This window comes from Corylus avellana, chromosome 10 (genome assembly GCF_965113065.1).
Source record: "Corylus avellana chromosome 10, dhCorAvel1.hap1.2, whole genome shotgun sequence".
In the NCBI taxonomy this organism is placed as follows: Eukaryota; Viridiplantae; Streptophyta; class Magnoliopsida; order Fagales; family Betulaceae; genus Corylus; species Corylus avellana.
Window position 1 is genome coordinate 21837934 of NC_142499.1, and position 15599 is coordinate 21853532.

The following is a 15599-nucleotide window of genomic DNA, read 5'->3' on the forward strand; positions in this document are numbered from 1 at the left end:
ACCTTTAATACGCAGCAAATAAGACTTTTGAAAACCAATTTCGTATCAAGTGACGTGGCATATTTTAAGTTGCCTCCCATGTTAGTCGCTTACAAAAATCAAAAGGAAAGTCACTTGAAACATGCAACGTCAACCGATGGGTGTAAAGAGTAGTGTAAACCCCCAACCTAAATGGTGATTACATGATTTCACCAAAAAAATGTTTTCATGCAAGCTAATGCTGACCACAAAGCCGTCTAACTCTAGGTCTATCTCGATTAATTAAGGTGTTTTAAAATGATGTATTAGCTTAATTAAGGGGTCACTGTCAATGCATGTCCATTTGGCATGTTCTTTTCATATAAGGTTATATTTCTAATTTTCTTAGGAGTTGAAAGGTAATTACATTGAAAAGACATGAAAGAGAGTATTCAATTAGATATGCATAAAACTCTTGATTACATGCAACCTCCAAGAAGCTGCCAAAGAAAGGAAGAAGACTCAGATGGGAACCTTGTTGGAATGAAACTCTGCAGAAAAAGTGGGTGATTGTGATTTGCTTATAATCTTTTTGTTTAAATATTATATGTTAATCTGTCTGTTCATTCTCCACCGATTATATAAATACTTGGCTTCCCAGAAAATGAGAAAAGTAAACTCCATCACAAACTCTCCTTATACCCACCCTGCAGAAACCATTAAAAGAAGATGCAGCTTGAGTTTCCCCAGACTTCCTGGCCATTCTACAGTGTCATAGATTCAACTTTTGAACAGCTTGCAGACCATGGCCTAAACATGGAGTATTCCCCGGTGGATGACTATGATTTATCTTCATTATTTACCACAACAGAGGACTCCTCTGAACTCTGTCCAAACCCCTGTTCTTCAACCATGTTTCCTGGTGACTTTTTCCATTATCTACCCTTCGATGATTCCCAGCAGCAATTCATGTTAGCCATGAAAGATGTCCCGATGCGGTTGGAAATGGAGGGGTTAGATTTCCCCATTTGGGAAACTGGGATTGAAGGTTTTAGCTATGGTGTTTTGGGGGAGAGTGATGGAAGTTTCCCTCAGCAACAAGTGTCAACTGAAGGGAGAGACTTTTTGAGTCGTAGCCCGTCAATTGAATCATCAATAGACGAAGCATCTATTCAACAATCATTAATCTTTCCAGGAGAAGACATGGAAATCGATAACCTATTGAGAGTTCATCATCTACTTAAGGCTTATGGAGAAGCCTTGGAGATGGAACAGAGAGAGCTTGCAGAGGTTATTTTGAGATCGGTCGGCGAGAAAGTTAGCCCGGTAGGTGAAAGCTTGGAGCGTGTTGCCTTCTACTTATCCCAGGAAATTGGGAATCAAGAGGACTATCTGAAACAAGAGTCCTGCAAGAACTTTGAGGCTGCATTCATGGCATTCTACCAAACCTTCCCAGAAGGAAGGTTTGCTCACTTTGCAGCAAACTCGGCGATTCTCGAAGCTATGCCGGATGATGCAGAGACGATACACATAGTAGACTTTGACATGGGAGAAGGGGTTCAGTGGCCTACAATTGAGGCCATTTCAAAGCCAGCACAAAACATTAAAGTTGACGTCAATGAAATGGGAAGAGGAGGATTCTGATTATGTTCCTTCACCCTGGAGGTTTGAGGCGACAAAAAGGCGGCTCGAGGATCAGGCGAGATCTTCCGGCCTAAAGCTGACGGTGGAGGAGATGGGAATTGAGAATTTGGTGAGTGAGATGAAGAAAATGAAGAAAAGGGATGGAAGGAGATCAGAATGGTTGGTTTTCAACTCCATGGTGGGGCTTCCACACATGGGAAGGGGGAGAAGCAGAAGGCTTGTTATGGAGTTTCTAAGAGTAGCTAAGGAAATGATAGCTGGTAACAGGGGACTTATATCCTTCGGTGATGGAGATGCTTGTGAAAAGCTGAAAAATTGCTCAAGTTTTGGGTCATTCTTTGATGGGCATTTGGTGCATTACCAAGCCTTGTTAGAATCATTGGAAGTGAATTTCCCACAGCATCTTGCAGAGGCAAGAGTAGCCATGGAGTGTCTCTTTGTGGCACCTTACATCTCCGCTCTTGCTTGGTTCCAAAAGTGGGAGGAGATGAGAGAAGGCTGCCATCTTCAGGGGTTGGAGGGTAGGAGACTGAGCAAAGAGATACTAAAAGAAGCAGAAGAAATGGTAAGAGAAGCGGGAAATTCATATGCAGCAAGGATCCAAGGACAGATTGGAAATGAGATGGTCTTGGAGTGGAAAGGAACTTCAATAGTGAGAGTTTCAGTCTGGATAAATCAAATCTAAAAGGGTAGACAGTCTTTTATCCAGAGATGTACTTTTTTATTTGTTAATTGTATAGATTGTTTCAGCCAATACAGCAAAGAAAATATTGATTAAAATGACAAATAATATACCACATTTCGAGGTTTACAATAGCAGTTGTTTATCATTGTTTATGCTTTTTCAAATTGCCCTACGTAATTATCTAAAAAATATTAGAAGGTTAAATCACTGTAATATAGGTCCAATTTTTATTTTTCAAGCGTGAATATCTCATGATTCCGATGGCCTCATAACAAAAATGCAGCTCAGGAACTTTGGGAAGTAAACATACCATCATGTTTGAATGTGTTTTCTCAAGAAAAATACACTTAAGAATCACATCACATGTTTTAAGAATAAAAATCAATTTAATAGATTTTTTTTAAAATAAACAAAGAAATAAATAAATAATCTTTCAATTTAGTTTGAAAAAAAAATTTGTTCTTAATAGCTGGTGCAACACATACACAATTATAATTCTTTTTATTGCTTGTTCGAAAAAAGATCATACCACCAAAAAAAATGGTTAACGTTGCAGCTCCGGTGGAGTTTTGTTATACATATAATGATACTCTTGGCATTGCTTGTTCTAAGTAATTTTTTATGTCGGCCATTAAAACACGCTACTTCAACTGAAGTAAGATGGGTGTAATAAGTAAATGTAAAGAGTAACATTACTCGCTTTATTATTGATGTCTTTTTTAGCAAAAAAACAAAAAAATCCATAAAATGGGCTGAAAGGACTGTCCTGAGTGCTTTGATATGTAATTAGAATTTGGAAAAGGTAGTTGTTGAAAGGTTTGGTACCAAAATGGAAAATGAGTCGAGACCAAGATGAAGCAGAAAATTAGGAATCTGCACTAAAACAAAAAAAAAATGTGATGAGCAAGAAAAATACACGAGCTCATTCCCTAATTGGCACACAACACCTGCAGACTCATCCCATTATTTTCATTATAGGCTCGGACTTCAAACTTTTTCGTAGATCAATGACAGGAGGAAAGAATGAATGACAACAATCGTGGCTCAACCTCAAAGAAGCAAAGTACCGATATTGATATTTCACAATCACTTATAACTCGGTACCATCCATACATATCACTGAAGTTCTGATTTAGGGTGTCATCCTAAGACTTAAATTTCTTTTCTTTTCTGTTTTTTTGGGCCAACCGCGTAAGAAATGCCTACCTGAAGTAAACGGAAATCTGCGGGATATCGACGTCGTTGTCATCGTCATCCTCACAAGCCACTACGACATCAAAGTGCCGCCGATATGGAGGCAGTACTGCCTTGGCCACTTCCCTAACCAGATCCACTAACTTCTTATCCATGCGTTCTCTATGCTTTGGGAACATGCTGTTAAAAAGTAGGCAACTCCCATAAGAGATGATGTACGCATTCAAGCCCTTGTCTTTCAGCCATTGAAGAAGCTCTCTCAAAGTTGGATTGCCCTTCAAAATCCATCTGTCCCACACTGTCCAGCTCATGTCTTTGTGCTCCATCACCTTAGGAGGAACAGGCTCGGCTATTGAGAACAGAGGGAGTGCTAGGTTGGCAAAGGTGTTTCTGTAGTCCTCTAATTTGTGCCCTCCACCCAGAATTTTGTATAGCTCCAAGCAGACATGACCTGTCGCCATAGCAGTGGAGGTTGCAATTGCAGGGATGATCCTCCCTGCAATGAACTTGGCCTTCAGTTTGTCAACTTCAGGGATTCCATAGTTCCTTGCCCTCATGTTTGCAAGTCCAGCTATTAGGTCCATATGATAGTTTGTGTCATCATCCTGGACATCAAGAAAATATATGAAGTGCATTAAAAACTAAGTGCATGATTCTAACCTAAAAAATCTATCTGACCTACAAACAAAATTCTGTGTTTTGAGCTTTCAACAGACACATGAACAGAAATAACATTGTTCAAATGCTAAATTATGGAGTGAGTTATAAATGAACAACAATAGAGTACTATATTTTCAGTAGCTCGATAATGTGGGATGAACATGGCTAACTACAGCAGCCCATTTACTCACTATATAAGAAAGTCCATTTACTTCCTCTGGAGACTTTAGAAATAGTTTTGCAAAAGGTTCCCTATCATCATGCGCACCAAGCACTAGGGTGCAATACTTCTCTTAGGCCACTCATAGGTACACTTCTTGAGAACACGAGCCAAGTTTGGGAAGATTTTAAATAAGCTTAGCCATAAAACTGAGATTCCAGAAAAAAATCTCATCAATAAAAATCAATTAAGTCGAGCCTAAGAACTGAAACACGTGAAATTAAGTCCAAAAATATTTACTACAAATCTGCATTCTCCTCGTAGTGGGGAGGGGGAAAGAGAAGAGGGGGAGGGGGGAGGAGAGAAAGAAGGGGAATGCTAACCTTCTCAAACTGTATTGGGTTCATCCTGAAACCTGGCGACATCTGATTCCGGCTCTGTTCTAACTTCACGATGAACTCATTAATAACAGCAGCATCATCAATTGATGAAGTGGAAAGGCTGCTAGCTTTCTCATCGGTCACAATCTTGACACCTTTCTTGGGCTGGAAATCAGGGACCATCACTTTGTTAACAGCATCAGCCAACTTTCTAGGAGACTTCACCCAATCAGGAATTGCGATGCCAAATGTCTCTGCACGTAGTATGCTGCCATAATAAAACAAAGGTGACTGGGATCATCAACTGAAAACCGCAGTGGGCGAGGGAAACGCTTGGGAGCAGACCAGAATGGTGTTCCATTGCTGGTTGTGGCATCCTCAGGAAAAGTGTATGTTAACACTGCTTCACACGGTTAGCAAAGTAGTCTTCAAACCTGGTTTCATCAACACATGCCATCAGAAGCTGAAGTAAAATACAAATGCTATATAATGTGAACTTAATAAATGCAATCGATAAGTAAAAACAGTACTTCAGACGAGCCCAGCTTATGCTGTCTTGGAATGTTTCACATCTCTCCTTGTCAAGGCATTCAAGAATACGTTCCAAGTTGTCCCTGGCCTGAGCATCACCGGGATTCTTCATTGCAGATGTGTACTCATTCGGGTTGGCTAGATAAGAGTTTACTTCAGCTGGTGTTTTCTCAAGCAAACCCTCAAACTCAGATCGAGCCCATGTCAAGCAGTGGTCTATATTGTGAGGGAATGAGTGAACCGTGCACACGGGTGCTTGCTTTTCAGGTGGGTCTCTTGAGGCACCATAATTTTCAGTTAGGTGAGGAATGACCATCTGAGTGTTGCAACAGGCACCTAGCGTTCCTGATTCCAAAAGTGGCTTCTGAAATTATAAGCATCTTTGATCGATGTAAAGTCTAGCAGTCACATTGTCAAGAGCATTGATAACAACACTCAGATTCTCCCAGAATTCATCATCAAATACATTCTGTGTCTCAGGCCTTTCACGGTTCTGCAGTGCTTCAATGTTGAGACAAGGGTTTATCAAACCAGCAGCGGAAGCAGCGACTGTTGACTTAGCCTGCCCAATATTCCATTCCCGGAAGAGAAACTGCCTGGTAAGGTTACTTTTCTCAATTACATCATCATCTGTGATTGTTAACTTCCCTTGTTTACCACAAGAAACCCCCATCAAAGCTAAATTCTTCAAAAATTCACACCCCAGTGCACCAAATCCTACAATAAATACTTTTGCATCCTCCAGGTTCATCTGAAGCTTGGAGCCAAACACAGAAATCTGTGCATCATAACGACTGCTTAACGGTTTCAGATCGCTAGGATGCAAGGGTTCTGTGGGAAGGGACTCAACTGATTCAAAGTAGAAAAACTGTGCCAAAAAACATAAAATATTGGGTTAACATATAAACATTCAGAACTTCAACAACATTAAGAGTTACAATTGATATGCAAATCACCCCCTTATGGTTCTGCCAGGATGGCTGGTCATTCATAGAAGGTTTTGTTTTTTTTTTTGTTTTTTTTCTATAAAAAAAATAAAAAAAACCATTCAATTCCTCAAGAAATAACTATTCATCTATTTTTCTTTTTTTTAAGAAATAAGTATTCTTCTTTCCACATTTGTTTGTTTATTCGGGAAGACTCTTATTTTTATCATTATTGAGCATTTGTTTGGAGCCTATTTGGTCTTTTATTCTTCATTGCAATTGATTTATCTTAAGTTGAAATGTTGATTGTGCTTACTCTTTCAAGTTTTGTGCTTTATTTTTATTTTTTATTTTTATTTTTTTTCTAATTAAATAAGGGAAAAGTCTACGGGGAGAGTCTTTTCCACTTTCAAGTTTTGTGCTTCGATATGATTAATGTGGTTTTGGGTCTTGTTTTTATGTATTGGTCATGATTGCTTTATTGGGGAGTTCACTTGTGAAATTGATGTATAAGTGATTTGGGTTTATTAGCAGGTTATATTCCAGTATAACCAAATTTTGTAATTATTAATACAATTAACGGCATTTTTCTTGAAAACGCTGCTATATTTAAATTCAAATTTCTCGGCATACATCGAAAATTGTCTTCAAATTTCTCAGCCTATAAGGAATGCCCTTAAAACAACGCCCAAAATGGTCTTCAAGCTTTCTCGGTGTTCGTCCTTACACCGTGAAAAATCAGTTCTTGACACCTATTTGTCAGCGTATGCTATATGCTACCAAGGGGATTTTTTTTTTTTTCGTAGTGACGGTTGCAAAACGTGTGTTTGAAAAAATAACAATTTCAAACCATAATTAATAAAAAAAATGTAGTTAATCGTTTGATAAAATTACAATTCGACTTTAAAATTGTGGATTGCGAGACTAAACGTATTCCACACTTAGTGGGGGAAATTCTAGTGTCGGTTGAGGGCATGAGATCAGTAGATTGGAGGTCACCTTCAACTGTGCAGTACTGAATTCTTTTTTAATTCTAATGCATCCATATCGACTGATGATGAGTGGGTTGTTGAGTTATTTTCATGTCTTTTTCATCCATTTTTCTTCTGCCTTCAAATTCCCCGATTACAGTCAAATGGCTCACTATAGATACATGCATGAACAATATATATATTATCTTATGGTTACATTTTCTTGTAAGCTAAAAAACAAATACTTTTTGAATTAAGTGTTAAAATAATAATTAAATGATTAAATGTATATTTTTTACAAGTTTAAGTCGTTGGAATAAATTGTAATTTAACTGTAACTCAAAAAAATATGGCTAGCTCTTAGCTACTATCTGCCGGTGTTTATGGAAGTGGTGGAGAAGCTGCCACTGGCAGACTTGATGGTATTAGAAGAAACTGCTTCTAACAACATTCTCGAGTTTATTTCGCTGAAGCTTTGAGAGTCAACGGAGCCCCAATCATCAATGGTAGGAAGCGGGTCATCCCGACTGAGATACCGCGTCACTTGTCTCATCGTCGGTCGGGCTTCTGGCCGGTAATGAGAACAGAGAAGACCCAGTTCCAAAACCAGCTCCACCTCGTCAATCACATAAACGGAGTTCAACTTCGGGTCAACCGCTTCCCCGACCCGACCCATCTGATGACACTCCATTACATGGTCGATGAGAACGAAACTGCTCGAGTCAATCGGTCTTCTCCCGGCAGCCACTTCAAGTAGCAACATCCCATATGCAAAGACATCGGAGCTTGTCGAAGCCTTGCCGGTGCGAGCCAATTCCGGCGCAAGGTACCCAATTGTGCCGACGACATTGGTGGTGTGCGATGGTTTCTCGTGATCATATAGCCTGGCAAGGCCGAAATCGCCTAGCCGTGCATTCATCTCAGCATCTATCAAAACATTGCTGGACTTCACGTCTCGGTGGATCACAACTTGCTCCCATTCTTCGTGCAGATAGAGTAATCCGCATGCGACGCCTTTAAGGATGTTGAATCTTGTGTTCCAAGGCATCACGCGGTTGTTTTTGGGCTTGAAAATAAGAGAATCAAGGCTGCCGTTTGGAACATAATCATACACTATAAGGAGGTCGTTTTTGTGCTTGCACCATCCTTGGAGATTCACCAGGTTCTTGTGTCTTAACCTTCCCAAGCTTTCAATCTCTGCTGCAAATTCTCTGGTTCCTTGCGTTGAGCTACGCATTATCTTCTTCACAGCAACTTCACTTCCGGTGGTAGTGAGTAAAATACCTGTAAAAATATAAATTAAATTATTAAATTAACTGTAATTTAATATAGAAGTAAAAGCTTGAATTAAAATACTGTTTCCGTCAATCTATTATAATTTCAGTTAAATATCATAATTGTTAGACTCATATATGAGAAAAAGTGTGAAGGTATTGATTAAAATTTTGATTGTTTCGATGTAAAAGGTTTTCCTTTAAAAAATATTTTTCAACAAAATAATTTTCAAAATTTTCTTGAAAATGTTTTTCGGCATTTGCCTTGTATATACGGAAAATAAGCGAAGGGTGGAAAACTGATGGCAACTCCGGTGGATTCTAGCAACCTCCGATGGTGGCGATTCGCGGTCGATGGCGAATTCCAGTGGTCAGTGGCAAATTCTAACGAACTCCAATGAAAGCGGAGATTGAACTATGAGAAAAAGTGTGTGCAAGAAGAAAAAGCTCAAACTCGAAAAATTATTTATAGTTTTAAAAAAGAGAAATCATTTAAATAAGGTTTTTTTTATGATCGATAAACCGAAAATGTTTTCAGTCATGACAAACACGGGAAAATTGGAAAAACGATTTCCATAAAACATTTTATGATGAAACAAAAGGAACTTAAATGATTAAATTTAACAATTTTTATTTATTTAAACAAAAGGTACCTTTGTAGACTGCACCAAAGCCTCCAACTCCAATCACCTCAGTCTGTTTGAAACCCTTGGTAGCTGCATAAAGATCCCTGTATATGAACCTGTGAGGGCAATCCAACTCCCACTCCTCAAGATTCTCACGATGGGCCAACTTTCTATAAAGGGTAAGAGAGAAGAGAAGTCCCAATAAAATGAAGGTGAAAACAGATAAAGAGGCAATGACTATTGTAAATGGCTTGAAAGAGGATGGACTTTTCTCCCTTGGAGGTGGTAGGGGAAGCAGAGAGATATCTAGAGGCGGAGCTTCTCCTTTCTGTGAAAAGCTCCATCCTAAAATGTAATGAGAGCTTGATTTCTCTCCTGTTGCTGCAGAGAAACCAACATACATCATCTCCTTAAGAAATGGGGTTAGATTGATGGGAAAGGAAATGAGGGGTCTGGTTGGTTTTGGTTTCAATGCAGGAGATATGGTTACCTGTTAGAATATAAATTAAATGATTAAATTTTCATTCATTTCTATTGGTGCAAGAAAATTTAACATGATATAAAAGTAGAAATTCTGAGTTTAAACATATTCTAATTTTAATTTAATATTTTACGTTTTGGGATAAGTGGCAATTTAACGTTACCTTCACAACTTTTTGTAAGCCATCATATTCTATCCAGGCTTGGATTCGATCACTGCTCTCCAGCAAAATTTCATCCGTGTTTGATTCACCGCCGTCGACAAAGTAAAAAGCTGGTCTAGTAAAATTTGAAGTCATGCCATTGATGTTGACTCCCACATGGTTTCCTTCACTGTCTGAAGGCTCTTTGAACCCTTTAACCGTATCAAATTCAACTGCAAATATATGATTTGAAGCATCACCATCGTTGGTCTCGTTGAAAATCCCAAGGTAATGCCCAGGTTGAGCTCCAGGAAATTTGGTGGAGGGAGATAAGATGAAAGCAAGGCCATAGCCACCTTTGCCGGAGCTTGGGGGGACTATAGCAAAAACAAATGATGTGTTGAAAGAAAAATTTTGATCATTCATTTGAATTTTTTTGTGATAGAATGCATGGCCTGCAACACTGTGTGATGAATTCGTGAGCCTAAGCGCACCACTGGGCTTGATAAATGTGGCTTCCTCTGTGGTAATATTTGTTTCACTGCCGTTGAATCCGGTATAGATGAATTCAACTTGTTGAGATTGAGCAACAAGAGGAAACAGGAGAAGGAAAGCAAAAGAAAATATTGCTACTGCAGCAGCCATAGGGATCGAATGATTGTAAGAGGAAAAGCAAAAGAAGTAATCTCACAACTTATAAGAACAAGTTCCAAGAGATGGGGAGACTTGGAAAAGTAAAAGTCGATTGAAAAGACGGATGGTTGGCCCTTAGGAGTTGAAGATGAACACCGGTGACATGCATGCACAATGATGTCTATTTTACATGTCGCACTCATTACAGCTCGTCCACACACACACACACACACATATATATATATATAAGAACAAGTTCCAAGAGATGGGGAGACTTGGAAAAGTAAAAGTCGATCGAAAAGACGGATGGTTGGCCCTTAGGAGTTGAAGATGAACACCGGTGACATACATGCAAAATGATGTCCATTTTACATGTCACACTCATTATAGCTCGCCCACCCACACACACACACACACACATATATATATATATATATATATAAGAACAAGTTCCAAGAGATGGGGAGACTTGGAAAAGTAAAAGTCGATCGAAAAGACGGATGGTTGGGTTGGCCACACACACACACACACACATATGAGAAGCAATTGGTGCGTGTATTGTCTCATTATTACATTAATGCAGTGATCGAGAAGGGCTTGATTTTTCTCAGTGTTCTAGACACGGTGCATGATTGACCAATCGATCGCGTTGATGGGGATGATGAGAGAGTTTCCTCCACATTGTGTGCCAAGAATCTTCTTCTTCGTCTGGCCGGCCGGTTGTGGAAAAGGAGTACTTGTGTATACACGTACGACCGCTACTTTTCTCACCGATAGGGATTTGTTGCTGGCTAAATAATAAAGGGTCGACTTGCAATAATATTATTCAAAATTCTACTACTTTGCAAATTGCACTGCCAGAACCTGTTTGACTCTAGCACCAAAGCTGCTTATAGTTGACCAGCAATAATTTTGAAAATATTAATTACATAAATTAGTTTATTTTGGTATTAGTTTAGGCTTTTTAGGATAAATAGTGATTTCGTATGGTATTAGAGTACAGAATACCTCAGTCCGTCAATAACAATCTATATGCACTGCCAAAACAGGAAAAGTGTTTCTGTTGCAACCAATTTGATCATTGTTCGAATGAGTGCCCCAATCACAGACAAGTCAATTTAGTAAATGCGACGGAAGATATGAAGATCATATCCCTTCGAATAAAGCAGTGGGGTTGACAACGAAATCCAACTGGGATTCGTCGGAACACAGTTGGAACACAACGGAACCCAATCGAGACCTGTCGGGACTCACTGGGATGCGGTTGGGCCACCGTTGATACTTGGTCAGGACCTCGCCAAGACTACCCACTGTGACCTGGTCAAGACACCACCGAGCCGTTGTTGAGACCCGGTCAAGACCTATTCAGAACCCGAACAAGATGCCATCGAGACTCTGTTGGGCCACTGTCAAGACTTCATTAGGACATTATCGTAATTTAAAGTTTAATATAATTGAATGAAAAAATAATAATAATAATAATAATTTCCTTCAAAACATTTTTTAATGAAAAATATTTTACATTTGTTAAACTTCATTCTTAATATTATTTAGCATTATTAGTTTCTAAATTATTCTGCAATTTTCTATCTTTCATTGATGCCCCATCTTAGGAATATTATTTTATTACCTTTTTGGAGCAATAAGAGTCATAAGACTTTCTATATTTGTTTTTGTTTTTTTTGTTTTAAACATATTTGTTTAGTTTTCAATCAATAGGTATTCTTCGATTCCATCTTTACAATATTTTATTGACTTAATAGACTTCCGGTTTATCCATTGTAAAAGATTACAATGGATGTACTAAGAAAACAAACTTTTGAAGAATAATTAAATTTCGAATTTTCATCTCTTTTACAAGCCCTTTTTCATAGTTTGTTGGAATCTAGGATTGAAGACTCACATCTTCGTCCTTTATATATACATATAGGTGCCTCTTTTACTTTATATTTTAATTAAATATTTTATGTTAAATTTTTAATTTTAGGATAAGTGATAATTTAACAATGGTCATTATTAAAACTAAAAGGATTGATAAATAAACCATTTTATGTTAATATGGTAGTCTCAACCAACTCTTAGACTAATTAATCCCTTATTAAAAACAAAATCCGACATTTACTTGGAATTATCATGTCAATTATTATGAAATAAAATATATTTTCTAACATCGGAAGGGTTTAAAGAAAAGATTGAAAAAATGGAGAATGGATAGAGAAGAAACCTTTGTGAGAGAGACTAATAGTAAGGAGAGAAAATGATATGGAGGCATACGGAAAGTTCCAAAAAATTATTATTATTATTATTATTATTATTATTATTATTGAAATTGTAATTTCAAGATTCACCCCAATTAAATGCACCATTAAAATTGTCAAACACCGTGGAAAATAACAAATCAAATAAGTTGCTTTTCGTTTCCTCTAGTTTGTCTTCTATACACTAAAAGAAGAGGATAAAATATCCCTTGCATTGTCATTACTTCTCCTTTCTTTTTCATGCCTATACCCCCCCCCCCCCCCCCCCCCTCCCCCCCCCCCCCTCTATATTCCCAATCAACAATATATATTAGATTTCTCAGTAGGGTATTATCTCTTAATATATAAATTAAATTAAATAACACATTGACAATGATAAATCTATATATATGTGCAGCATTTTAGCACCACGAAGGAATGACGTGGAAGATTCATATCCTTACAATGCATTAGCCACTTGACCAAAATACAAAATTTTAAAAAAAATAAAAATAAAAAATAAAAAGAAGAAAAATCTAGCAAAAAGAATTGACAAAGAATTAAATAATAAATATATGACAACGTTTTCCTTCAAATTCTGGTGGATAAATTTCCTTCAACCTAGTCTATAAAAGTGACATGTGTTCATCTTTTTAATAACACGTTAGATGCACATGTTTTTTTAATAGTATGGATAAAGTTAGAATACTTTATATACATAGAAAAAAGATGAGAAACTTGACTTAAAAGAAAAACCAATCCCCAAAAAAGAACTTGTGACAGAATGATAGAGCTTTAGATTATTAATTTAAATGTTTTATTAATTTAAGTTTTTAATATAAGTGATAATTTAATATAATATGGGAGTTTGCATTTTGACTCTATAATTAAGTCCGTTTTAATTAAATATTTTATGTGATAAACGTCACCAAATAAAATGAGGAGAGTTTGAATCCATATTTTTTTAAAAATATATATATTTAAAATAAATAATAATTTAACTAGCATTATCATCGAATTTTAAGATGCTCCATCCATTTATGACTTTTGTCCCAGCGACGCGACACAGTCAACTAGGACTGGGCTTAAGAACTTGAGCGTGTAGGGTATTATAGAAGGCCCAAACATAGGGCCCATCTAGTAAGTTCAAATTATTGCCTATAATCAATTGAACCATATCTTCGGATTCTCTAAATTATTTTTTTATCTTCATTTTCATAAAGTTTTTGTGTGTTTTACATTTTCATTGTCTCAATTTTCAATTCAGATCCAACATAAACATCGTTTGTTAATGTTTTTTAGAGAGTGGTTTTTGTTAAAAAGACATGTTTTGATATAACATAAAAAGTGAGAGTAATTTTAAGTAATTTGTGTTTTGGGTTGTTTATACTCTGTCGGTCGAAAAAATTTCTTTCAATTCAGTTTATTAAACCGTCACATGCATTTTTAAAACTACTTATAAAATATCTTACGCTCTATTAAAAATGCATGTAAAAATCACGCATTTTTAAAATAAATGTCAATTTTATATACTAAAATTGAGAGAAAATTTCTTTGACCTAATTTAAATGAAAACTAGAAAATTATGGAAATGATACCTTGACAGCCAAACTAATATTCTTTGCTGGCCTTTTCTTTGAAGCAAAAGTAGAGATCACAGCTAAATATATATAGTAAAAATGTTGTATATAGTAGAGCTTGGACAGAGTTTTTCTCCAAATTGGGTTGAAGGAATTTTCTCCAACTCAGTCTATATAAATGATATGTGTCATTTGAACATGTGAAATGCACATGTTTTTTTTAATAGTTGGGACAAAGTTGAAATAAATAATTTTTAAAACTCATGTGCATCTTACAAGTTATTAAAAAATAAGACACATGTCATTTTTATAAATTAGGTTGGAAAAAATTCCTTCAACCCAGTTTGGAGGAAAACTTTATCCGTAGAACTTTCAATACTTAAAAAGTTGTGCCAAACAAAAATTTGTTTGGTAAAAATTTTTAGAAGTGTTTTTTTTTTTAAAAAAAAAAAAAAAAGACCAAAATGTATTTTTGACAAAAACTTAAAAATAAAACTTTTGTCAATTAATTTTTTTACCAAACAAGTATTTTCTTCTTCAAACAGATTTTTTGACTGTTAAAAGCACTTTTAAACTTCTCAAACGCAATCTCAAACAAGTCTTTAGGCCCTTCAAAAGAAACCTACAAGGAGGAAGAAGAGGACAAGGGAAAAAGTTGATTGGTTGAAAGCTTGACGCAACCTAATACAAGTTGATTCAAGATATTTCCTAACCCTATTGGATGGGAAGTACGTGGCAACTGTTTACCCCTTAAGCCACGGTTTCCTGAAAGTTAAATTTGTTTGATTCATTGACACATTTTATGGACAAGAGAATAAAGAAAGCATCTTTTTCTTGAAATCTATATATATTCCAGGCACCAATCGAAGGACTACCTGACAATACAAAGGACAAATATAAAGATCAATCATACGTTAATATCAAATCCATCATGCTTCTGCCTAGCTCCCTTTGTTTCACAATTGAAACAATTATAACATGTATGGTGTGGCGCTCTAAAAAGTTAGTTTTTAGATCGAAAAGATGAATTGTTCACGTTGAAATGGTGGATTATAAAGACGTTTATAAGGCATGCTGAGTATTTCATTAATTTATTATTAGGTGTGAGTGTGAGACTGTACTTTATAAATAATTTTAAGAAGCTCTAATGATGTAGGACAAAATGAGAGTGGAGGTCACTCCGCTAGAAGTTTACTTTGGTCAAGTTCAGACAGAATGCTCTGCTAGAAATCTGCTCAAAGTTGGCTCTAGCGGATCCATCCGATGTAGAATAATTTGAGTGATCTTCTAATTTCGGCAACAAATCAACTCAATCCACCCTTTTGAGTTATTTCTTGATTTGGTTTGGTTCACTTTTTGACAATTAGAGTTTCCTTAATTTTCATGATTTTTCATCTTTACGCGATTTGGTCCGTTTTAGTGCTACTATTAGTTTCTTGCTTTTGAATTCAATAACAATTCAGTTTTCATTTATTATCAACATGGGTGTTGAAATCTTTCACTACGCCATCCAATTA

At 36.6% G+C, this 15599-nt stretch overlaps 1 protein-coding gene and 2 pseudogenes across 2 annotated transcripts; 1 reads left to right on the forward strand and 2 right to left on the reverse strand.

Annotated features, from left to right (window-relative positions):
• The first annotated feature begins 687 nt into the window (after positions 1-687).
• On the forward strand, positions 688-2287 carry LOC132162491 (scarecrow-like protein 23; annotated as a pseudogene).
• Positions 2288-3252: 965 nt separating this feature from the next.
• Positions 3253-6204, reverse strand: LOC148583507 (ubiquitin-activating enzyme E1 1-like; annotated as a pseudogene). The gene is made up of 4 exons (XR_015909384.1): positions 6169-6204; positions 5212-6080; positions 4685-5115; positions 3253-4086 (listed from the first exon to the last, which is right to left on the reverse strand). The product of XR_015909384.1 is annotated as a ubiquitin-activating enzyme E1 1-like (transcript).
• Positions 6205-7476: 1272 nt separating this feature from the next.
• On the reverse strand, positions 7477-10277 carry LOC148583508 (lectin-domain containing receptor kinase VI.3-like). The gene is made up of 3 exons (XM_088511454.1): positions 9654-10277; positions 9037-9499; positions 7477-8393 (listed from the first exon to the last, which is right to left on the reverse strand). Exons 1-3 carry the CDS (start codon positions 10275-10277, stop codon positions 7477-7479), a joined length of 2004 nt encoding a protein of 667 aa, XP_088367580.1.
• Between the last annotated feature and the right edge of the window lie 5322 nt (positions 10278-15599).

Bases quoted from the DNA above. Each gene is read 5' to 3' on its own strand.
- LOC148583508 (XM_088511454.1), bottom strand. From the start codon at position 10,277: ATGGCTGCTGCAGTAGCAATATTTTCTTTTGCTTTCCTTCTCCTGTTT. The intron at 9,500-9,653 runs GTAACGTTAAAT...ATATTCTAACAG, and splicing joins GCTTACAAAAAGTTGTGAAG to GTAACCATATCTCCTGCATT. The intron at 8,394-9,036 runs GTACCTTTTGTT...ATATTTTTACAG, and splicing joins CTTTGGTGCAGTCTACAAAG to GTATTTTACTCACTACCACC.